The sequence below is a fragment of the Oikopleura dioica genome, chromosome 2, assembly GCF_907165135.1.
Source record: "Oikopleura dioica chromosome 2, OKI2018_I68_1.0, whole genome shotgun sequence".
Classification (NCBI taxonomy): Eukaryota; Metazoa; Chordata; class Appendicularia; order Copelata; family Oikopleuridae; genus Oikopleura; species Oikopleura dioica.
Window position 1 is genome coordinate 14071984 of NC_137292.1, and position 23433 is coordinate 14095416.

Genomic DNA, 23433 nt, shown 5'->3' on the forward strand with positions numbered 1-23433 from the left:
TTCAATTAACATTATTAAAGTTAATCGTCTTCAGTGTTCACGTCCGTTCTGATTCATTACTTTTCCTTGAAAATATAAATGTCTATTTCTTCATTAAAAATATGCTGTCAGTATTTTGTAGAAACAAAATACTACCTTATGAAGACTTATTCTTTCTTGGAATGTTGATATATTATATTTTAAGCAGATAAGAGACTTTCAGTGTCAGAATCAGTTTCGGCAGATTCAGTTCTTCGAACTGGTGCTTTTTGGATTTGTACCGCTTTTCCGAATGATATTTTAGCAAAGATAAAGACCCAAACTGATAAAAGTCCAACAATCATCGATGGTTTGTGAAAACTGTCAGTCGCAAGAACCAGTTTATACAGTAGTAAGTTAGCAGCTTTGGCAAATACGGAGGATATCAGCATCGTTCCAAAGGCAAGTGAAAAATACTAAAAGAAATTAAAATTGAGGACAAAAGGGGGGTCTACTTTTGGTTCATAAACAAGGAGTAGAAGTGGCGGCCAAAGAGATCCAAATGCTCGCCCTAATAAAGCCGTGATAACCGAGAAGTACCCGAAGATTTCTCCTTGAAAGCTGCCTAAAATTCCAGACGCTACAAAAAGCGCCCCGCAGAAGCCGTAGAAAATACCAATTCCGATCGCTTTTCCGAATTCATTTTCACCAACAGACAATTTTCGGTCGAGAAAAGTGATCGTAAAACCGGGAATAAAAGAGAGTCCAAGCATGATTAGATTTGCATATTCTTTGAAATTATTGAGCGCGATTTGGAAATGCTCGCCTCCGATCCAGGTGGGCCAGCTCGAGCCCATCCAAGCTTCAAATTTGTGTAATTCTTATGAATTTGAAGGAATAGCTTACCGGCGAACGTGAGGCTCCTCAGACTGAAGGCTGAATATCCGATGCAGATGAAATAAATCATTGGTTCGCGAAGAATCGCTTTCAAAGAAGCATCAGTAGTTCGTTCAATTTGATCGTCTCCTCTAACTTCTTGTTGGTTACAGAGGGCTCTGCGTTTATACAGTGAGTACTCAGACTCTACTTTTTGTGGCAGATGATGTGGGGTCAGAAAAATGATTCTTGGAACTTTGAGTAGAATCGTCAGCGCTCCGAGAAATGAGAAAATTGTATTTAGGGAGTAGCCAAGATCATGAAAGTATTGAATGGCAAGAAAGGAACTTGAAGATGCAGAATATAGTCCAGCAAATGTCGTCATCAGAATTACTGTCCATTTCGGAATCGCTCGTGGAATTTGAACGTTCATCAAGTGGCTAAGAAAACCAGCAGTGCTGATGAGAAGGTATCCAGGGAAGAGAAAGGTTTGGTTGATATTGATCAGTGCAAGGAAGAGAAAGCCAATTGTGGTGAGAAACAAAGAAATAAGGGAACACGAGAAGTGGCCCCATTTAGTGATCATTGCCCCAGAAAGAAGGCTGGAGCTACTGACTGCGATCGTTGTGATTGTATACAACTCGTTGAATAACTATATCTTTTAACGACAATCTTGACATTTTCCATTACCTCGTCTCTTTTCGAGCAATCGTTAGCATTGCAATAATCAACAAATAAATTTTCTTTGCGCATAATATTCGTAAATATGCCCCAGCCATGATACAATCCGTTGAGAAAAAATGTCTCGATTAGACATAAGATTACTGCAGTCCAATTCCCGAGGATACTCATCTCTACCGCGTCTGTGTACTCTTGGAAAACACGGATTAGGAACGATGAGCTAAATGGTAAATCTGCTTTCTGAGTCATAACTTGCCCTCACAAAACACGGTCGTACTCTGAGCCTTTTCAATAACATAAAAGTTACAATTAAATGTGATTGATGAATTGTATTTATTCATGCAGTTAAGTATTCGAGAATTCTCTTGAATTTTGTCTATTCTATTGTTCTATAAATTATAAATTAATTGATGTTAATTTTTTTGAATTATTTTTACAAGTATTATTTGAAAGGAAAAAACCAAAGATAATGACGGAAAATTCAAGAGATCTCAAAAACGGGTTGGAACTTTGTACAGGCTTTTTTGAATTTCGACTATTGTAGATACTTTTGTACAGTAAATTACTCCATGAATGTCAACAGCTCTTTCTGAAGCTGATCTATTCTGTTGACGACGGACTGATCTTTCTTGTCCACTTTTCGTTGCTTTTCTAATTTTTCAATTTCGTCCACAATCTTCAGCGACTTCTGCGTGACAATGGTCGACATGCTCGCGCCGGCCGAGACGATCTTTTCTCGCAATTTTGAAACGTTGGTTATTGTTGCTTCACTCATGGATTTCACCGTGTCATCCGCTTCCGAGTTTTCTGGACTCGAGCTTTTCAAACTTTCGGAGTTGATTTCGGACAGAGTGACGACGGAGATTGTGTGGTCTGCACCGATCGTGGTCGTGTCCTCGGGCTTGACTGACGTATCCACCTGTGCTGGTTCTAAACAGGATCGCGGTTAGTCAAAATAATAGAAGTTACATGACAAAAGGTCAAACCGCATTGATTAATTCCTCAAAAAATCTACTGAAGCTCCAGAAAATATATAGTTTTTAACAATGGTTACCTAGTGGCACTGGTGGAGCAGGACGTTTGTTTGACTCGGTCGAAATAAATTTCGTCTTTGTCAAAACTGGCGAAGCTTCATTTTTGAAAACAGGTAAGTGACTCTTCCTTGATTCCGAAGAAATAGTCTTCGCTAAAATTTCACGGGCTTCTCCAGAAGCTCGGATCGGGACAGTTCGTTGATTTGGATCGGGACAGTATGATGGTGGATCATCATCGTAGTCAGGCAACTCGTAGGTTTTCATCGAGTTACAGCGGCTTTGGCAAGAGATGTGAGTTAGCGTTTCGAAGTTTTGAGACTTTTGAGCTCTGAGCTGCGCTGCCTGTTGTTTCGATCGTTTGAGATTCTCCAGTGCTAAGGCTGCTTCGTTGTCGATCTTTCTTGAGCGGCATCGAAGACAACAATGGACGGTGCAGCCGCAGCAGATAAGAATAATAACTCCAGCGATCAGGCCAATAATGAGGACAATCTTCATCGGATCTGCAGCAGCAACGCCGAGGAGATCGACAAGGCCGGAATATGCATCAAAGAGATCTTCGCCAAGGAATTTTTTGACCGCTACAGTGTTGGAGGCATCGTTGACCTCGCCAAGCTCGGCTCGAAAGATTTGCTCAACTGAAAATAGAATAATATTGATATAATGTTATAACTTTTATGAGGAATCATAAAAATCAATAAGCGCTCGGTTGATTCTAAACCTTTAGGGTCAACGTAGGGCTGCTCTCCATCGGAAATGCCAAGAGTCATAAAACTTGGTCTCCTAACCGCATTCGCCGACCACATCTCTTTGAAACCCAAGTCAGTCGATTTGTCATCATCACCGGTCCATTCAGGCTCCTCCCGACCGCCAAAGGGCAGCCAGGCTTTTTGCTCTGGCTCGGCGTCGAGAACGTTTTCGGAACCGCCAAAAAGGAAGGAACCCATTCCTGCGGGTGGTTCGGGTGTTCCTAGAGGTCTCTAAAAATAACGTTAACTTCGGTTCTTCAGCTTGGAATCTTGAAATAAAAATTTGAATAAGAACCGATTGAATTCTCTTTGGCCGTCGTTTTCGTTGAACTTCTTGCTGCTTAGGCACAACACCACGGCTAGAAACAACATATCCTCCATATTCTCGCTGGCCATAGTCGTATTCATAATCATTGATGGCGAAGGGATTGTCGTACTGGGGTGGAGGATCGAGGTACTCCACGTCAGGATTTCTACCCATTCCAAATTGAGGTTGTTGAGCAATAAGACCAGGTTGAGCTATTTGACCGTATTGAGGGATAACTTGAGCTGGTTGAGCCTGAATGTTTTGAATCGGAAATCTTTGTTGAGAACCGTATCCAAATATCTCAGGATAGAGCATTGCCATATTTTGCTGCTGAAGCTGAGTTGGGTCGATTTTCGGCTTGAGAGTGTACGTGTCTGCGACTGCTTTGAAGGTGAAAGCATAACCCTTCGAGTAGAAGCCAACTGGAGTGTCGGTGGAATTGAAACGGACGATGATCTTGTTGCTGTCGGATAAAAATGATGGAGGTGTATCTGTTCCGCAGTAGTAACCAGTGTCCCGCTTGGTTTTTTCGTCGATGATGTTGAGACGATGATAGGTGCACTCTGGATCACCCTCGCCCTCTGAAAATTTTCGCTTTGAACAAATTCCTTTTGAAAGGTAATTTACCCTCTGGATTTTGTTTTCCAATAAGCAGAATTTCCTGAAACTCGATGAGAATCTTCTTCGTATTATCAGGACTTATGATTGAATAGTCGCAGGCCCAAACAGTCCCGAATCCTGATGGCCAGGATCGAGAAACGACTTGCTTGGATCGCGTGGTTTCTGCTATTATCGCTAGAAATTCGTGATAAACCAAAAAAAAGCGAATTCAGCTTACGTTGGAAAGGGCAATCTGAGATGTCCCATCTGGAAACGGTGGCCATCGCAAATTGAGACAGAGAAAAAAGGAAAAAGAAAAGAATCATCTTCGTTGATTTCAGCGGGAGAAAGTTTTAACAAGTATCTTTTTGAATAATTGGTTGTTTAAATTTATCTGGTTGAAAGAACATTTGTGAGGTATCCTCTAAACGCTCTTGTTCATAGTTTTGTCTTCGCGATATCTCCGGGTGATAAAAAATATATATAAATATGTTTTTCGGCTATCGTGGAATTCAACTTTTGTTGTTTGTGTTTAAAATAGTAGAGACGTGAAAAATAATTAAATGGGCTGGTTGTTGCTTTTTTCGCTCGACACCGACTGGTGGCGTTGTGGTGCGAGGGGGAAAAGGTCGCCCAACCGCGCAAAAAGGCCTCCCTTTAGTAGGATCTTGGAAAAGCGGGCTTCTTCATCTTGTCCAGGAGATCTCAAAATTTTGTTGAGTTAACCAGCGGACGCGACGGTCGTCGAAAAATTGGCGGTTGTTTGTTTGAAGCAGCGTTTTTATATACAAAATGGCAAGTGTAGGTTTCGTTCGTTAGTAGAGGAATAATGTTACAAATATTCCAATTTACAGCTTTACAAATTTAAAATTTAAAATTGTTGAATGTTTTCAAGGGGGACTGCATTTGGGGTGTTAGGGTGATCGCATCGCATATCGGGAATTATGTGAAAAACGAGTCACGAAAGGAAATTAGTAATTAGGAAAATTGAGGGAGTTAGAATTCTTCTGACTGCTCGGCATCGATGAGGAATTCTCCAAGCTCGGAAATGTACAGGCAATTTTTGCCAGATACTTCGATGTTGCTTCCAACAGTGTAAAATCCCTTAATAATTGTTTGGATATCGAAAATTATGTATATTTATCTTACATTGAGTTTGATAGGAAGCTCGTTTGTAGAAATCTGTCCAATAACTTCTCCAGATTCACCGACTTTCAACAAGCTTTTCATGATGCCAGTCATGTTATTGCTCGAGTTGATCAGGTTGATCGTCAATTCTTGACCCCAAACCAGCTCAAATTTGACCCCATCATCAAGAAGCACAACCACTCGGTCTTTCATAACGTAACCCCGGCCGTTTCCGATTTGGAACTCATCTCCAGGAGCGAAATTGAAACCAACGGGGCCATTTCGATCAACTTCAAAGATTGTCTGATTTCCGATCATAATCTTTGCTGACTGAAGTTTTTCTTCGACAGAAACTTTGAGGGCCAGTCCTTTCTCTCGGAGAAGCGCCAACTCTTTCTCGTTTTCAAGTCCGAAGCAGAAATCAGTCTTTTGTCCCTTGACCACCACCATGTTATCGGACAACGTAACAAGCGATTTCTCTTCTTGGAGCGAAGCAGTTGGAACAATCACGTGATTCTTGGTTGGTCGACGAAGCTGTCGGAACTTGAATTTTAGCTCTTTGATTCCAGAGTCTGACGATCGTCGATCTCGGCCGGGTTTGCTGATCTGGAGCGATGTGACGGGAGTCAAAAGATTTGCTAAAATAATGAATTAGTTATCTGAGACAAATAGTCTATCTTACAGGCAACAGAAAATTTGCCGGCGATTTCGGTCAGTTGTGTGTGCTCGTAATCGTCAAATGCATTTTCACGGGCGATCAGAAGATTGTGCATCTTAACAGCATTGAAGTACTCTTTGCCGTTGACTTGGGTGAAAGTGGTGGTATCGAAGTCGAGGAGGCCTTCTTCTGTGGTCATTTGAGTTTGGAGCTCGGATTCGAAGGAGCTTGATGCGATAACTCCACCAATAATGATCTTAAAAAGTGTTTAAATTTGAAAGAGATTTTTGATTCTTACCTCTCTCGATGGAGAAATATTTGAATCGTCGATTGAAAGCTCTGTCGCTCCTGATCTTCCGTATTCGTTGATGACTCGTACGTCAGTAGATTTGATGCCGTGTCGTTTCTGAGCTTGGACCAAAGATTCAAGGAAGAAGTCCTGCATCATGTACTGAGCATCTGCGCGAGAGGGAACTCGGAGGACCATTCCCTGCGAACGAGCGCTAAGAGAGGTCAGGAAGTCTTTCATTTTCGTGTCGTTCGCTTCTTCTCCAAATGCGATTGTGTTCAAAACTAAACGATATAATTACTTTTTCAGAAAAGAAAAATGAATTGCTCACCGATTTCGCTCTTATGGGCGATGAAATCAACCATGTCAAGAATCGAGGTCAAATCTGTGACTCCTGAAGTTGGAGCACCATCGGTCAGGAGGTAAATGATATTTTCTTGGTTTGAATCTCGCTTGTTCTGAAAATAATTGTTTGCGCGAGTTTTACGTAAAAATAACCACCTGTGAAAGAAGAAGAGTAGCCTTGACAAGAGCAGCGTAGACATCAGTTCCACCTCCTGCTTTCATTTGATCCATAAATTTCAGCGCTGCGAATGTGCTTCTGTCATTTACTGGCACCATTCGGTTATCCGAAAAGACCTTGTTGACCGACTCAAAGCTGACGATATTGAAAGTGTCTCCAGGCTTGAGTGCTTCGATCATGAATTTAAAAGCTTCTCGTGTTTGCTCAATTCTTTCGCCCATCATCGACCCGGAAGAATCAATCAAAAAGATAGCGTTGATTCCAAATGAACTTCTCAATCGAGCTGGGAAAAGATCAACTGGGCGGCATCGCTGGACAAAGTACTGAGAGTCCGTGAACAAGCTGCATCCAGTTTGCTCGACGTCGAATTCGATTCCGAACCAGTATCGAGAGCTTTTGTAATCGATAGAGGGGGAAAAGTCGACAATGGCTCGGTGGTAGTCATCAAAGAACTGCTTGTTGGTTTCTGATCGAACGGAGCTTGATTGACGAGGCATTGGCTGGAGGAACTTGATTCTGTTCTCGTCCTCCACCATGATTCGCACCTGGAGGTTTTCAGAAGGAAATTCAGGGTCGAAATGAACTCCGAATCTGTAGCTTCCTCTTGTGCGCTCAAGGACTTCAACATATTCCATCACGTAAGTCAAGTTGGAGAAAGGCTCGACAGATGCCCGAACCATCAAATGTTGTCCAGCCTGTTTGATTTGAACGACTCGCGACTCGCCATTTTGAGTTGATTCAACGACAAGAGCTTCTTGCATTTTCTGATTGTGGTGGAGTGGAACAGCTGATTCAACTCCAAGAGCGCTTTTCAGTTGAACCTGTGGTTGTTCGAATGCTTCGACGATTTTCGATCTATAAACGCGCCCCTCAGCGGTGATGATGGAGAAGGAAGTAAGGAAGGACTTGGCGGGGATGATGGTACGGAAAGGAGCATCAGCCATGGAAGGCTGGGAATTGACCGCGACTGCTTTGAAGACAGTCTTCGCAAAGCGGTTCTCAATCTTTGTTGTGACGGTTTTGGAAGCGATACGGGGCGGGAGCTGGTCGGTGACTTCGGAAAAGAAAGAAGTTGAACCGACGATCATCTCTCCATTGGACGCGGCAAGGGTCATCTGACCACTAGCTCCAGGCTTGGTATGGCGAGGAACTGTAATTGAAACTTCCAGATCAGTTACGGAAGAAAGATTATCAGCAATTTCGGGAGAGATTGAGATCTGCCACTGCGGGTTGGTAGAAGAAGCGGAGAACTGAAGAGCTTCGCCTTCGTTTTCAATTCTGAAGAAAAAGACATTTGTTCGGCCGGCAATCACTTCGTTAGTTCGGGAAACGGAGGTAAAAATTGGCTTTGTTGTTCTTCGAATCCGATGGAAATGCGCTTGAGGAAGAGAAACAGCAAGTTTCATTTCTCCAACTGGCTCTCCATTTCCAGCGGCGTTGTTTGAAATGAAGTTGGCGCCGTCGCTGTTGCTAACTCGTCGCGAACCGATAGTAAATTCGTGTCCGCCGTCTTTGTGAATCGTATGCGACATGATGTCTTTTTGAGAAGTTACGGAGTACTCAAAGTTGACCTTCGCAAAAGCAGAGACAGTGAGTTTAAAGTGATCAGCTTCGCCGAGAACTCGAAGCGACCAGTTTCCATCGGTGACGTTTTCAAATCGGAAATATTTCAAGTTCGAAAAGTCAATTTTTCTAGAAAGAACTGGCTCAAAGGAAGCGCCATCAGGAGCATCGACGATGACGGTTTCGATGTGAGTGCCAGAGACTTCGACATGGAGCTGTCTGATAGACTTGTCGACAGGGATGGAAATTGGAGTATCGGCGGTAACATCGTCGGAGAAAATGAGCGCCTTTTCGCTGCGAGTTCCATCGCAAATGAGAGGAGAGAGTTTGTGCAGAAGAGAAGCAGGAGTTTGGTAGACAGTACCGTACGTCGATCTGAATAATAAAATGTAAAGAAAGGTGAAAAATTGTCTCTGGAAAGAGGCCAAGAAGGGATAAAGGCCCCTCGTTGGCATGAGGATATATATTTACACTCTGAGAATCAACCAGAATGAAGAAAGAATCGTCTATTATCGGTAAATACTCGTAGGAAAGGTAAATTACGCGTTTAGTTATCATGGGGACTGGGAAAAATGCACATGCATTTGCGGAAATGTGCATCAAAAAGATGCCAAACTCGTTTATTTACATCGTCGGAAGAAGACTCTCAAAAGTGAAAGCTGTTTTTACCGATCTTCAGGTCAAAAATGAGGTGAACCGAAAAGACCTTGTTTAGACATGAATTTCTTTTTAGAATTATCACCGATACCATGGAATGAAATTCTGTGTTTTAGACCCATCAAAGCATAGTGGAGAAACAATGATTGAGGGTTTGGACCCAGTCAAAGATTTTGATGTTCACTTTGATGAAGTACCGACGCAGATACTTTTTGGGAGGGGTCAAGATGACTATCCTTGATGAATTTCTCATAGAAAATTTAAAATAATTTACCTCAAAAGAGCGATTTGCGAAAATGAAATTATACGACCATCGATTTTCGAAAAATTAAACGCAAAAATGATGAATCGCAACTTTGAAAAATACATGAAAAGCACGATCAACTCCATAAAACTCGCAAAAACGATTCAAAAATTATGTAACGATATTCCAACTACTGTATTGCTTGCCGATGGCGATTGCGACATGCGAAGTACAGGGAGCCGCTACGACAGCTACTGGGTCAGTTCAAAAGCCAAAAATCATCAAAAATTGACAGCGTTAATCTTCAGGCAAACTTGGCGACTGCCAAAAGTACCGTTGAATGTGTTCTCCCGACGATTGCATCAGATATTATGCAGGTATTACGAATGTTATCGGCTCGCTTAATTCTGCTTAAAAGGTGATAACGCTCCGAGGGCTTGTTGACCGCGACATGATTGCAGTATTAGGTCAAGGTTAAATGTTTCTGATTAGCGAAAAAATTGCTCTTGTGATGAATCTTCGAAAAAGTCGACGAGTACGAAAATTCCGAAGAAGCAAGAGAAACTTTCGGCTTCAACCCTAGCCGAGCAATTTTACAAGGAATCGAATTTCAATGCAGTTCTCTTCCTTGATTCCAAAAATATTTTGACCTGAAACTTGACTTGACCCGACTCGAATCTTTCATAAAAGAGTCTGCCCTTCGTCTGGGCACGCCCTCAAGGCACAATTATGCGAACGAGAGAGGGAGCTTTGAATCGTTTTGAATTGGCTCTTTTCACAATAATTGAATAGCATTTATTTCTGAGCTACTATTCCGTACAGGGCTGGATATTTTGAAATCAACAAAAATTTCAAACCCCGAAAAAAACATGAATCATCATCTCATCTATTTCAAAAATGCAATCTCAGAAAATTTTCTGTCTGAGATCTCAATTTTCAATTTTGCAAAAAAATGATATTTGAAATGTTGAGATCTCAATTATCTCAGAAAACTGCGTGAGTTGGACACGCGCGTTGCAATGAAATGAAATTGGAAATGCTGAGATCTCAAGCATTTCAGACGCATCTGAACCAATCACAAGTCTTGCTCTAAGCCCGCGACGTTTGTCAGCGGCCCTTGCGCGGTTTGCAAAATTTTGAGATTTGAGATCTTGAGATCTCAGCAATCTCAAGAATGGAGAAAATTATGACGAGGGTGTTGCAATAATATTGAAATTTGAGATTTGTTGAAATGGTGCAAAATTTTGAAATGAAAATGAGATTTCACAAAAAAATCGATTTGAAATTTTTGCTGATTTCAAAATATCCAGCCCTGATTCCGTATTTTCCCGCGGAAAATTCCAGCTGAACTCGAAAACATACCACCGATACATCAGTTGATACAGTATAAACTCGCGGGAGTGTTAGACAAATCAACAACGGAAGAAAAAAAGAGTAAATTGAAATTGGTAAAAAGGACCGACGGATGTGGCGAGTGCGATGCTAAATTGTGTATTGAGTATTTCCGGCTCGGTCAGAATAGAACACCAATTATTTGACCAACCCGGTTCTAAATGAAAATATTCTTTGACCGCGGAGCAGAACCTTTTGCTAATAAGAACATTGCCGAGTACATTTCCTCACGAAATTATTGACTGTAATAAAAGATCACTCTTACCTCGCAACACTTCTCCAAATCGCCTGAATATCTCGCGGAATTCGTTCTGGATTGATGAGCAAAATGTTGATTTGCAGATTCTAAAAAGGGAGCATTTAGTTTCTAGACCAATTGAGTTTGTTGTCAGCAACTGCAGTTGAGCTAATCAGTTTCCAAGCGAACAAGACGGCGACAAGGCGATCCCGTCTTCGATTTTAAGCTGACTCGATAAAGGAAAAAATCGAGAAGTCTTTCAAAATTACGGACTCTAAAAATTTTGAACCCATGGACATCACGGACCCCGCTCTCAGCCCGTGGATGATGATGATGAACCAGATTGGTAACATTTCTGTTTTGTAAGTCCCCCATATTTTTGATAAACAAACAAGACTGTTTAAAAGTCGCTCTTCAAAGAGCTCTAGAATAGAAACCGGTTGTTGAAAACATCAATAATTTCCAAAACATCATCGAATTAAAAAATGTCCTGGTCATTCTAGAGCATCAAATCCTCAAAAATATCCTAGTGTCCCCAATCTGACCTCACCCCACTTCGTCCCCGGCCGCCAATCCGGCGTAGTAGTCCACACCGAGAACGACAACTCCGGCCTCATCCGACTGAAAGAAGGAGCGCTGACTGGACTGGAAGTTCCCTTCCAGCTCGCGGAAAAAGAAGTAAGCAAAAAATCTTTCGAGATCACTAATTGTTATTTTTTCAAAGATCGCCTTGAAAAAGCGGGAGCACGTTGAATGCGACTTGGCCTGCAATCAAATGGGAATCGAAGCGATCAACATTGAAGCAAGACCTTCTAGGCACGGTGGCGGCAAAAAGGAAAAAGCCAGTCTTTAAAAAGGGCTATTGAATGCTTTTATCCACCCATAAAGCAGATTTTGCGATGCCGAATACGATCCTAAAAAGCAAAATGGGAAAATCATTCATCTTCCGGAAGAGGACAAGGCCGGTGTGATCGAGTGGAAGCACAACAATACTTGCGTTTTTGTCCGATTTAATGGCGGTGATGTTATTGATGTTCCAGATTCAGAGTAAGTTTTATTTCCGCCAAGGAGCTTAATTTAACAAGCGGTAAACATTATTTTCAGGAAAACTCTTGGCCTGCACGACTGGGTAGATTTCTACCGCGAGAAAGAAAAGAATGCGGCGAAAATCATCTGCCCCGCCAAGGCAAAGCGTTTCCAGGTACACTAATTTGAAATTTCCTTCGCGCGCAGTTTTCCACTTCCGATTCAGGGCGAAGTCTGTTCCGTAAAAAGCGGTTACGGGTTCATCAAACGTCTCGATGTCGAAAGCGAGACCTTCTTTCACTTCTCCCAAGTTCTTGATCTCAAGGACGAGGCGGATAATAGGTATGCTCGGAGCTGGGAAATTATAGATCGGAAACGGACGAGGAATATAACGTGTTCTAAAAACTAACAATACCTTTCGTTTAAAACTTTATCAACCAAATCATTGAACCTGGGGTCGGCAACCGGACAGGACAACAGGACATCTGTGTCCTGTCATGTCCGGTTTTATGTCCTGTTACCGGACAGGACAGGACAGGACACCGGTTTTTGGTGTCCTGTTCCGTGTCCGGTCCACAATTCACCCTCTAAATAACCTATTTTTTCCACTACAATGTGTATCGAAACAAAATTTGTTCTTCGTAACTTCACGAAAAATATATTATATTCGAATTTTGTCGGTTTTCTGTACTTATTGATCTCTATTAATTTACTTTTAATACATATATCTAGTACTCTTCTTAAAAACCACGTATTTTGATTAAAATTTTTGTAAAAAAAGAATCACCGGACACGACCGGACATAACCGGACAGGACAGGACATCGCCCTCTCAAATGTCCTGCCGGACAGGACAGGACAGGACACGGCTATTTGGTGTCCGGTTGCCGACCCCAGATTGAACGATTTTCATTCAAAAAATTTAGGGTTGAAGTTGGGGATAAAGTCGATTTCTCCCTCGGCAATCATGACAAAAAAGAAGTCGCGCTGAAAATTGCCATTCTTCCAAAATCCTTCCCGATCATTTTCGACGATGTTGAACTAGATGTCTACGGTTTCCCGATGGAATTCGAAGGAGTAATCACCAAGCCTTGCTTGAAGGTAAAATTTAATTGACCATGAAGAGGTTGAAACGATTTCAGAAGGATTTGAGCAACGACAAGGGCAAGAAGAACTACAAGATCAAATACGAGCCGGGAATCGTTTCTTTCCGAAATCACAAATATGGCGGTCGCAAAAACGAGCTCCACTACTTTGAGCGCGATCGACAGAGCTCATTCACCCTCCTTGTAAGTTCGTCCTTCAGGAATAATTATCAAAGGTCTTCTTTTTCAATTTTTGGTTATCGAATTTTAAAAACGCAAAAGAGGAAGAGTCGAGTCGCCTGATAACGCCGCGTTCTGACAGACATCCGTCCGCAGATAGCGCTGTTTCAAATGCTTACTGTATTCATAAATGGATTTACTGTAACCATTCGAGAGACCAAACGGCTACAAACGGTATCCTCGATTTTAGGGGAGGTGTCTGGAACCGACAAAAAAATTTCGACAAATTTTGCTTGGAAATTCTCAACCAATCAGAAGCCTCGATTCGGCAAACTGGCCAATCAGCAGCCGAGTCGCCGCCTACGCAAAATTTGTCGAAATTTTTTGTCGGTTCCAGACACCACCCCCGATTTTACCCTCGAATTTCATAAGCGACTGAGAAATGAGAGTCTTCAATCATCGTAAAATACGTAAAACTGATTGTATCAATCTAGAAACACGACCGGATCATATTCAACATTGCGACAGATCGGCGAACGAAGAGCGAGCGAGCGATCAACATCCGCCTTGTGCTAGACAAAATGGAAGGCCGGAATCGACGAGAAAAAGGTGAATCGCAAAAGGGACAATGGTTACTACTCTTCCCGCTTCCCATAAAGACTGTCCTCTGCAAATAGCTCGCCCAAAGTTCACTTGCTGGAGGACAAGTTATGAGTAGCTTTTGAAAGATCGCTTTCATCTGATTCAACGTCAAGTGGGTTAAATATTGAAAGTGAGATCTTGAATAGAGTTCAACTTTTTCTGATTCAGGAGCTGTTGCTGCTGTCAAGGAGGGCTTTGGATTTATCAAACGGGAAAAGGTAACTTCTTCACCTTCTTTTTGATTATTTAACCTTTGCGCAAAGTGCGAAACCCAATCGGGACAAAGCGCACGAATAGGTTAAATTTTCTCTTAGTGACTCCCCTTTTTTAGGCTCAAAAGGGCGACTCGCGCATCTTCTTCCACTCATCGGAAGTGCTCGACTCTCAGCCCGCATCGACGAAGAAAATCAAAGTCGGCGACCAGGTGGAGTTCCTGACCCTTCGGGATCCACTTGCACGGGCAAATTACCGCGGCCGGTGCCACGCGACTAGGTTAGACTTTGGCATGTCATTTTGTTTGCAGCTACAGCTCGATTCAGAATCCGGATCATCGCGCAATCCAAGCTGCAGCTCTCGCCTGAATCCGAAGGGCGCAAACGCAAAGAGAGGAAATCCTGTTCAGATTCAAGGTTAGGCCCCGATTATTCGACAGACGGTTTTAATTGAGGATTACAGATCGATCTCCTCGCAGCACTCGGACGATTCACTCTCGGACATGTTGTACAACGGAGTCATGTTCGAAATGCCGGACGGCGAGGTCGACGGAAAGATTCAAATGGAAAAGGATATGAGCTGCGGAGAAGGTCCCGAGGAACGGTTTTTTAGAGTGATGGCGGTCTTTGATTGGCCCAAACAAGAGATACGGCCTTCTTATTGGCTAATATAGCTAGACTACCCCATCCTATGCCCCTAAGTCTAGGGTTAGCCAAAGGATTAGGGAAGCTAGAAAGATAACCCCTTTTTAGCGGAAATTCTAGTGCTAGCTTTCATTAATCCAGATAAAAAACTGTAGTGTGAGACTTTCGTGACAGTTTCTGCAGATGAATTGACCCACGTCCGTCTGGATGTTGGAACAAAGGTGAGAACTGCGCCTCATTGATTAATCCACTGGTCTCAATTCAGGTCCGATTTATGACAAGAAAAATGGAAGAAGGGTGCTATGCCGTAAACGTGCAGCCAGCTGAGCCGCAGATCGGCTGGATCAGACTCGTCAAAGAAAACTTTGGCTTCATCAGAATAGAAGTGAGTCTGAGCCGCAGAACCTGTGCAAACATGAAATTATGGTATTCGTTATCAGAACTTTCAGGGCGTCGATGGGGACATTTTCTTCCACTCGAGCGAGGCAGACGGCTTCGACACGCTCAAGAAGGATGATTGGGTGCAGAGCACCATCGAGTGGAACGATCGCTCGGGACGATGGAACGCCACCAAAGGAAATGATTCCAAAACACAGACCCCAAACTGACCCAGAAAGCTTCAGCTCAAGGGCAGGGTTCACATTTGCTCCACTCAAGTTCAAACTTTGGGAATCATCGAAAAAGTCACCAAAGTCTCGAACAAGCGACTTTCTCAAGGCGATGTCGAGCACGCGCCAAACATTGCGGTCGAATAAACCAACTCTGCATCCGGAGAAGGAACAAAACTAGAAGCACTTCCATTTATCAAACACTACCTCATTTACGTTTTTTTCTGAAGCTGCCCATTTATCTTCAACTTCAAAAACTTATTAACCATTCCAAAAAATAAAATAAGACTCCAAGTTTACTTCTTGCTCACCGAGCAATACTGTAACAACTACAGTATTTGTTTAAAACATTTCAATTGAGCATACTTGAAGAGGTGCTTGAATAGTGTTATTGAAAATCTGCTGAACTCGTGCCGCCCCGCAATCACGCGCTTTTTACAAACTACTGAGCTAATATCACAGCATTACTGGAAAATCGAAAGCAGCTTGAGTTGAGTAGGCGGAAATGGATTTTTATTACTGTAATTGCCACGAAGTTGCAACCGTGAGAAAGAAATGGTCATTCTATTCGTCATAAATACTGTACATACTTAGATGGATGCAGTAAAAGTTCACTAAATCCAATTCTAGTGCAAATATTAATCAAAATTACATAATCTCCTTGTTTGTTTCCCTATTTAGAGAAGGGAAATTATTTCACCGATACTGTATCAGAACACGTCCATCAAAGTGAAGCTATCGCCCATATGCACGCCTCGGGGCAGGACAAGTTCTTTGGCCTTTGGAAGTTCCCGAGCGCGCCCCTCTTTAGCGCCCCTAGTCCTATTTTTAACGCCGAGTGGGGCAGCGCGTTTCACAAAGAATAATTCTGCAACCAAAAACCATCTTCATAGCGAATTCTTACGATACAGACGCTTTCAAAGCTAAAATTCGCGAAACAACTCAATCAAAAATTCAAAGAGAAAAACTACAGTATTTTTAAATGCCACAGACAATGACAACACACAAGCCGATTATCAGATCTGCATCAGGTAAAACCAAATTGAAATATTTTCATCGGTTGTAAGAACATTTTTTAAATAGTTCCTACGCGACTTGGATCCTCAGCCAGTTCACCCTCAGATGACTTTATCAAGGCGCTCAGAGCATTAGGTAAGAAAAACCCTAACCCTAACCTGGGCTTGAATTTTAAAAAGGATTGAGCGGTTTTTTTTGGTGAAACCGCAAAGCGGCTTCTTTTTCCAAAAAGCCGCTCCGCGGCTTTTCATCTAAGTCCTTTTTAACCGTAACCCTAACCCTGACTCAGGTTTTCTTTATGGGTTGCCGAGCCTAAACCCTAACCCTAACCCTAAGTTGACCGATTTAATTTTATCAGACGAAAAAGCTAGAAAATAGCTGTGCGAGTCGAAAACTTCGAATTTTTGTTTGAATGATCTCAAAAATGAAAGCAGATAATCTCCCTGTGATCTTGATACAGTCTGTCAAGCTCATGGCTGTCCTCAACTGTCAGACCACTACTGTATCTGGCAGTTATGTCGAATACAGACATTTTAGAAGCCGATTTGTTTTAATAAAATATTTAGAAGAAGAAGATAAAGAGGAAGGAGTCTTTGACGAGGTCGACGAAATCACCAAAAAGATCCAGACCGCCGCGAAATTGACCTCGGCAATGCTCGATCGGTCGAAAAATCCGTCTTCGCGAAAGAGCTCTGGCTGTCAACCCCGAAGAGTCAGATTTTCCATCGACTTGGGAAGCGCAGTTTGAAAATCGAACTCAAAAAGAAACGAAAAAGAATCACTGACTGTGACTGATTGTTAATTTCAATGCTCATTATCCCTAAACAGCGAACTCAAGAACCTTCACTCTGTACAAATTCCTGTAGTAATAAATCCTATAAAAATGAATTCGCTTGGAAAAAGATTATTTTTTGTTTTCCTTGAAAAAGTTGATCTGTTGTACCTTTGTTTGCGCTAGTGAAGCGACCCCGACGGCGGTTGATTTGTCTTTCAGCACTGGAGAGTCGATAAAGATGAAAATCTCGCTCTTTTCTCGTGCATCAGCGATTATTTCCAGTAGCTAAACAAATCACGTCATTTTCATAGAACAACTTTTGTAATAAGAAAAGGTCAATTCTTTTCGGAAACCCTTGTAAAAACCTTAATCAGGGTCCTGAAAAGGCCGCTGCTCATTCAGAAGGCCTGTGACAGGACCCTGACTCAGGTCTCTACACAGATTGCCGAGCCAAGATTAGTATTGTTTTCGTTCTTACGTTGTCCATATCCAAGTCGGGCAATTTCGCCGATTCCGGTTGATTCTCATTCTTTCTCGTAAAAATGACGGAGTTGGGCATCATCATTTTTTCGACATTGTCGCAATGATCTTCAAGGCTTTCAGTCTTGGCAAAGCCGAACAGTCGCTGGGCATCTTCGCTTCCATCACGTGCTCTGGTGAAGATTCGTTCGACCGCGTTTTGCACCTTGTCGCTGTCTTCGCAAACGATGTTTTCGAAAGAGTCGAGAATTTTGCGGCCGATTTGGAATCGTTCGCGTTTGATTTCATCTGATCCGTCGAAGAGGGAAAGATCCGAAGAAGAATGACTTGGACGATGAAGACCTTTTTGGATGTCGTAAAGGGCTGAATGTGCGGATGATCCGTCGACAGCATCGGAGCAGAATGAGCTGATGGCGTCCAAAGGTTCGAATAAATCGTAAAGATGACTGGTTTTTTGCTCGTTCACTAAATTGAATATGAATATGAAGATAGCCGATTATGAATATGATTCAATAATTATTAATGACTTGTTGAATTTGAATATGTCGGTTGAAATGAAAAAAGAGAGTAATTTCCTTCCCTTCGAAAACAAAACCGTTCATGTTTCAAATTTTCCAGTTCTTCAGGAATTTTTCAAAGTTCAAAATGAAAAATCGTCTACTCCGGTAAAAAAAGAGATTTGCCTCTTTGAGAAAGTTCGCGTTTCAACACAATCCACTGTGTTTTCAGCACGATAAAGAGAAAAACTGCGTCTCTTCGGCCTGAACGGAAGACAAAATCGACCGCGGTTTATAATGTCAAAACAACGAAGGAACTCGCGGGCCACTTTTTTTCATAACCACTTTTGTTTTTCCAAATGTCTACGCTAGAATAAACTTGACTTTATCATATAATTTGGCCGTGGAAAGATAGAAAATGACGATGAAAGCACTTCAGCAGTTTTAGCAGAGCTCCTGAGATCTTTGCCGAATAGCTGAGCTCAGCAACCTGTGTAGAAGACCTGAGTCAGGGTCCTGAGAAGATTTTCAGGCCCCTGACTCAGCTTTTCGACGCAGGTCGCGGAACCCCGCGAAAAAGACACACAATCAATAAAATCAAAAAATTCCTCCTTGAAGCCCGCGACTCCGAAATAAACAATTTTCTCCATCTCAGGTTTCTACTAGCAAGTAGCTTAACAAGCCAGTTCCAAAATCATGTTCAGCGGGCTACAACGGTTGCTGGCTCAACTGCACTACCAGCTGATGCAAAAAGCTGAAACATTGCAAGGTGAAAACATGTGTTGGACGCTGCCTATCAAATTCAGATATCCGAATGATTTTGGCGCTCCTGGATTCTATTGCGATCCTTGTCGCGGAGAAAAACGTGAGTTTAAAAATCAATCCAAGTTGAATTACTTTCCCTTTTTCTTTAGCAAAGTCTGGGCCTCCTTCAACTCATAAATTTCCCTGATCTTCAAGGTAAAACTAATTAAAAGACGCAAAAACGTAAAATTCGCCCTTGAAATGCTTAAAAATCTATTCAGAGCTGCTCCATCGGGCACTGTGCACTTCCTGCTCACCTGTGAGAGGTAAATAGAAAAACGAAAAATTGGTTCCGGAAATTTTGATCGCACTCAAAATTTTATTTCCGAAAAAGCTCTAGACAAGTGGTGTTTCGATTTTGAGAGTCGCGTTTTACATGAATTTAATCAGGTGAGGGATTACTTTTAGTTGCATCATGGAAATTCGTCGAGAAGGAAAGGTCTTTTTTTGAACCTTCAAAGAATGGACTTGGCAACCTGTGTAGAAACCTGAGTCAGGGTTCTCAAAGAGCTTTTATAAAAAGCCGCCTAGAGGGTTATTTTCTTGAAGCCGCTTTGCGGCTTTTATTGATGTTCTTTCAGGACCCTGACTCAGGTTTTCTACACAGGTTTCCGAGCACAGCTCTAGGTGCGAGGGATCTTCTGAGGCCACTTCGGTTCGAAAGACCCCGAAGAGATCCTGGAAAACGTCTTTTCCCGCACACTCAGCGAGTTTTTTCTGGAGCAGCAACCGGACCAAACTGACAAGTGGTCCATGGCTTATCACTTCCACCATCGAGTACTGGAGGTGACGCATACCCGAAAAACAAGCAGAACAAAAATTAGAAGCAATGAATATTCAAATATTATTCAGGCGGTCGAAGATACATCAACAAGCAGCCCTGCTTCGAGGAGAACAGTATGGAACAGCACGTTTCGTCTTTTTCCTCAAAACGCTGCTGTTTAGGATTTTGATGAAGGGGGATCAAACGAGGAGGAGGAGGGTTCGATTCTCTTTATCAATCTTGCTCATCGGAAAAGAGGCTCTCGATAGTTCGATTACCAGACTTTTTCGCTCGTTAAAAATCTCTCTGGGCTTCCTTAAGGGGGCCCTTAATAATTACGTATTCTGTGGTAAAATTGGGGAAGTCTCTGATCAGCGCTCTCAAGTGCTAGAAACACGCGATCAAGTTCTCCTAGATGATATCCTTCGTCTCATCCCCGAGTGCTCAAGCAACCACTCTTCAGCAGCTACTCCAATCATCAAGTTCGTAGTTTGAAATTTTAAATTGATCTTGTAGAAAATCTCGATACAGGGGAATTTAGCGACGCGATTAACGGCAAAACACAGATCAGTGTTTAGTGGTTAGCGCTGCATTTTCCCGTGTACTTTTCCGACGAAGACGTATTTTTGGAATAAACTCGATTACGCTTGCGAGATATTTTTAAAAATACTCAGAATTTTAAGTACCCAATTTTCGAGAAAAAAAAATTTTCGACGGGATTCGAACTCGTGACCTTTCGATCCCAAGCTTTTTTTCAAAGTCGAAAAAGAACAGCATTGCAATGAAACTTTTTAGCAATGCATCTGTGCGATCAGCGTTTCCTGGCAATTTCGATAAGGAGGAGGTAATGATTACCCAGCCGCCCGCGATCCCGTCAAAGCGTTCCCGAGAAACTTCCGCAGTTCCGGATTAGAAACATTAATAACGTGTTACCACAGCTCTTATGAAACCACTTACCGGGCTAGAATTTTAACTCAAGCTGACAAATGTCCCCCGGAGCGCTAGAATTTCTTGTTTTTCATCTGGTAAAAAAAGCGAAGACTCATTTAACTCCCTTCCGAGCTCCAGTAAACCGAGATTTGCGAGATGTGATTCGGTAATCGAAAATTTCTAAAAAGTCATCTCAAAACTGAGCCGAAATTCTAGTGCTCTCTCGCTTATGCTTGACTCTCGAAATCTCTCCAAATTGTCGGAAATGAGCGCAAGTCCAGTGCATACAAGATCGGCGCAGATCAAAGAAGCAGAAGAACCGCCCGACAGAAGTTGGCAAAAGGTACTGTATTCTAACGTGAGAATCGGCGCGTTTTAAAGTTTAAACTTCCTTCAGGAAAATGTCACGCTTGAGAGGCCACTTCCTAAAGGAACGGTAGACTAACTTTGTGAGAGATTACAGTTTTCTTCTTTACAAATGAACTCTAAATAACAGTAATTATTTTTACTGAAAACTGTGTTCGGCAGCCTGTGTAGAAAACCTGAGTCAGAGTCAGGAAGAACTTCAATCAAAAGCCACTTAGCGGCTTTTTCAAAAACGAAGCCGCATAGCGGCTTCGCAAGAATTTGATAATTGATTCAGAAGATAAGTATGCGAAGCCGCTTCGCGGCTTCTTTCTTAAAAAAGCCGCTACGCGGCTTTTAATTAGAAATTTCTGAAGTTCTTTTTAGCTAGCCTCTTTCAGGACCCTGACTCAGATTTAAAACACGGTTTGAGGAGCCCAGACTTTCTTATGTTTTTCTGAACATAAGATTTTGAAGAAATCTTATCTATATTTCTAAAAAATCTCTCGCAACACGATAGTAAATCCTTCAAATCCCAATTGCATGAGCTTGCCTTCGAGATCTCATCCCTGTTGGCGATCTGGTGGACTGGCCGCGATCTGCATAAGCGTATACAAGCTGTTCGGATTTGCATCTACCCTTTTTTACCAAAAGCCACATCTGCGCCCGTCATTTTTAGCTCACCCTCTCGGTCTTAGGATATTCTTAAAAAAACCGAGAGGACTGAAAAGCTTTGAATTTTCGTTTTTGACTCAGAAATTCGTGAAGAGGGATATCTTGAGAAATGTGGCTAGTCTAAATGTCCGCTAAATGGGTTAATAGCAGGGCTGATTTCTAGCGCTCTCTTGGTCACGTTAAAATCCCTTTCAAGAAGCAATTTCGCGAAAAACTCTAAACAGGTGAGTCCAAACGTGCCAAAATGTTTGCTGGTAATTAGGGTTGTTTTTGCATAATTATGAATAAAGATGAGTTTAAAAACGGGGCTTAAATTAAGGCTTACATAATATCCAACTACTGGGTTCAGAAACCTGTGTAGAAACCTGACTCATGTTCCTGAAATACAGTATTTCAAATACTGCTTCGCCTGAGTCAGGCCTGAGTCAGGTTTCTACACAGGTTTCCAAGCCCAGACTTAATACGAGTTTTGCAATCTAGAATTATCAGTGAAACCCTAAAAATTTGGATGTTTTCAAAACTACCAATGGTAGATTTTTTCGTGGCCTTGCGGTTTTCCTGGTATGTATTCTTGTCATCAAGGGTGGCTTGTTCTACGTATAACTGTTTGATTTTACAATAATCAAAGAAAAAAGAAGGGAAAACCGCTTGAAACTAATCTCCTGGTTGGGAAGTAAAAATGCTCTTTTCAGAGTGGATGGAATGCTTCACGAAACGATGTTGTCATTACGCGAAGAATTGGAGGATAAGCTCGGGTTTGAGCAGCTCTTGGCGCTGATCTGATTAGCTTTAGTGAATTTCAGAATCGGCCAGTTTTTCGAAGTCAACACATTTCTAGCGTTGAGCCGGATTAAGAAGAAAATCAGAAATTGGGCAAAGATCGACGAGTGCTTCTCGGAACACTTTCTCGCTTCGCAAAATTAATACCATTGAAAAGAATGTTCGAAATAAAAATACTCGTTTACAAGAAAATTGACAAGTTGATTTTTGTTAAAAGGTGGGGCTCAAGATAAGGCTCTTACCTCCAGTAGCGCAGTGAACGGCCAACAAACGGGCGTAAGCCGTCCTCACGACAGAACCAAGCGCATTTTGAACATTGCAAGATTCGTTGATTTCTTCACGGTTGGGCACAGCAGCAGCGGCCGTGCCAAGTAACAGGGCCCAAAAGGGCAGCATTTTTGACTGTACCAGAATCCTGAAAAAATTATAATCTGAATTAATCGGTATTTATTGACAAAAAACGATCATTGCAAAATTCGAACTCATATTTTCTAGACTTTTTTCACAAAATCGAAGTTGTGGTGGAGAAGGTCGTGAGTTCAAATCTTGCTGAAAAACAAATTTTTTCTAGCCAGTTTTTTTAGATGATCATATCGAGAAAACGCGAATAATATCTATTCTCCCACAAGATCTGGCTCTCGTCATTCCCTCCACAAATTCCTGGAGGCTCCTTATCTCGGCCATTCTTACCGTTTCTCGTCGAGGCGTTTTCCAACGTGCGGCGATAAAACTTCTTTCGACAAAAGTGGGAATTTACCTCAAGTATTCGTCAAAATCAAACGTCTCTCATAACGTTTAAATTCTTACCACGTGTTCTTCTCAAACACGAAAAAAGCGACTCAAATTGCAGTCAAAATGCTTCCTATTTCAAAATTTCGTAAAAATATAGAAAATATTATTATTAATGCTTCCGAATGGCTGTTTCCAAGGCTCCCATAATCCGATTTCGATTGTTGTCAAAATAAAATTACGATAGAATTCTGTTTTCAATTTTTCGTCAAAGGTCAAAATCTAAAAAGAGTTATTAGCTTGTTGAATTTGAAATAAGGAACGGCAGGAGTGGCAGAAGCGGAAGG

General features: G+C 42.0%; 3 protein-coding genes and 2 long non-coding RNA genes across 5 annotated transcripts; 3 read left to right on the forward strand and 2 right to left on the reverse strand.

Moving 5' to 3' along the window:
- Nucleotides 1-179: 179 nt before the first annotated feature.
- On the reverse strand, nt 180-1683 carry LOC145698429 (uncharacterized). The gene is made up of 4 exons (XM_081775633.1): nt 1525-1683; nt 865-1486; nt 474-820; nt 180-434 (listed from the first exon to the last, which is right to left on the reverse strand). Exons 1-4 carry the CDS (start codon nt 1585-1587, stop codon nt 180-182), a joined length of 1287 nt encoding a protein of 428 aa, XP_081631759.1. The 5' UTR covers nt 1588-1683.
- Nucleotides 1684-4259: 2576 nt separating this feature from the next.
- LOC145697209 (uncharacterized) lies at nt 4260-23431 on the reverse strand. Its single transcript, XM_081774375.1, has 13 exons — nt 23165-23431; nt 23048-23114; nt 22600-22772; nt 17562-18028; nt 17252-17368; nt 10922-11001; nt 6779-8738; nt 6609-6735; nt 6287-6561; nt 6013-6244; nt 5352-5968; nt 4441-5306; nt 4260-4397 (listed from the first exon to the last, which is right to left on the reverse strand). The coding sequence occupies exons 3-12, from the start codon at nt 22751-22753 to the stop codon at nt 5199-5201; spliced, it is 4137 nt and encodes a 1378-aa protein (XP_081630501.1). The 5' UTR covers nt 22754-22772; nt 23048-23114; nt 23165-23431; the 3' UTR covers nt 4260-4397; nt 4441-5198.
- LOC145700769 (cold shock domain-containing protein E1-like) lies at nt 11083-15291 on the forward strand. The gene is made up of 16 exons (XM_081778096.1): nt 11083-11256; nt 11425-11572; nt 11619-11710; nt 11786-11941; nt 11999-12095; nt 12147-12262; nt 12846-13020; nt 13062-13208; nt 13679-13793; nt 13995-14044; nt 14158-14318; nt 14366-14455; nt 14502-14634; nt 14842-14904; nt 14949-15068; nt 15133-15291. The coding sequence occupies exons 1-16, from the start codon at nt 11186-11188 to the stop codon at nt 15289-15291; spliced, it is 1893 nt and encodes a 630-aa protein (XP_081634222.1). The 5' UTR covers nt 11083-11185.
- LOC145699250 (uncharacterized) lies at nt 16165-17187 on the forward strand. The gene is made up of 3 exons (XR_014133991.1): nt 16165-16322; nt 16375-16443; nt 16875-17187. It is a non-coding gene; the product is annotated as an uncharacterized LOC145699250 (long non-coding RNA).
- LOC145699988 (uncharacterized) lies at nt 21434-22521 on the forward strand. Its single transcript, XR_014134120.1, has 3 exons — nt 21434-21801; nt 22270-22332; nt 22381-22521. It is a non-coding gene; the product is annotated as an uncharacterized LOC145699988 (long non-coding RNA).
- Nucleotides 23432-23433: the final 2 nt, after the last annotated feature.

Coding starts and splice junctions, on each gene's coding strand:
- LOC145698429 (XM_081775633.1), bottom strand. CDS start 1,587: ATGCGCAAAGAAAATTTATTTGTTGATTATTGCAATGCTAACGATTGC. Junction 1,487..1,524: donor ATTGCTCGAAAAGAGACGAG/GTAATGGAAAAT, acceptor TAAAAGATATAG/TTATTCAACGAGTTGTATAC. Junction 435..473: donor TCCTTGTTTATGAACCAAAA/GTAGACCCCCCT, acceptor AATTTCTTTTAG/TATTTTTCACTTGCCTTTGG.
- LOC145700769 (XM_081778096.1), top strand. CDS start 11,186: ATGGACATCACGGACCCCGCTCTCAGCCCGTGGATGATGATGATGAAC. Junction 11,711..11,785: donor ATTGAAGCAAGACCTTCTAG/GCACGGTGGCGG, acceptor CCCATAAAGCAG/ATTTTGCGATGCCGAATACG. Junction 14,045..14,157: donor GATTTATCAAACGGGAAAAG/GTAACTTCTTCA, acceptor CCCCTTTTTTAG/GCTCAAAAGGGCGACTCGCG.
- LOC145697209 (XM_081774375.1), bottom strand. CDS start 22,753: ATGCTGCCCTTTTGGGCCCTGTTACTTGGCACGGCCGCTGCTGCTGTG. Junction 18,029..22,599: donor CGTTCACTGCGCTACTGGAG/GTAAGAGCCTTA, acceptor TATTCAATTTAG/TGAACGAGCAAAAAACCAGT. Junction 6,736..6,778: donor CTACTCTTCTTCTTTCACAG/GTGGTTATTTTT, acceptor AATTATTTTCAG/AACAAGCGAGATTCAAACCA.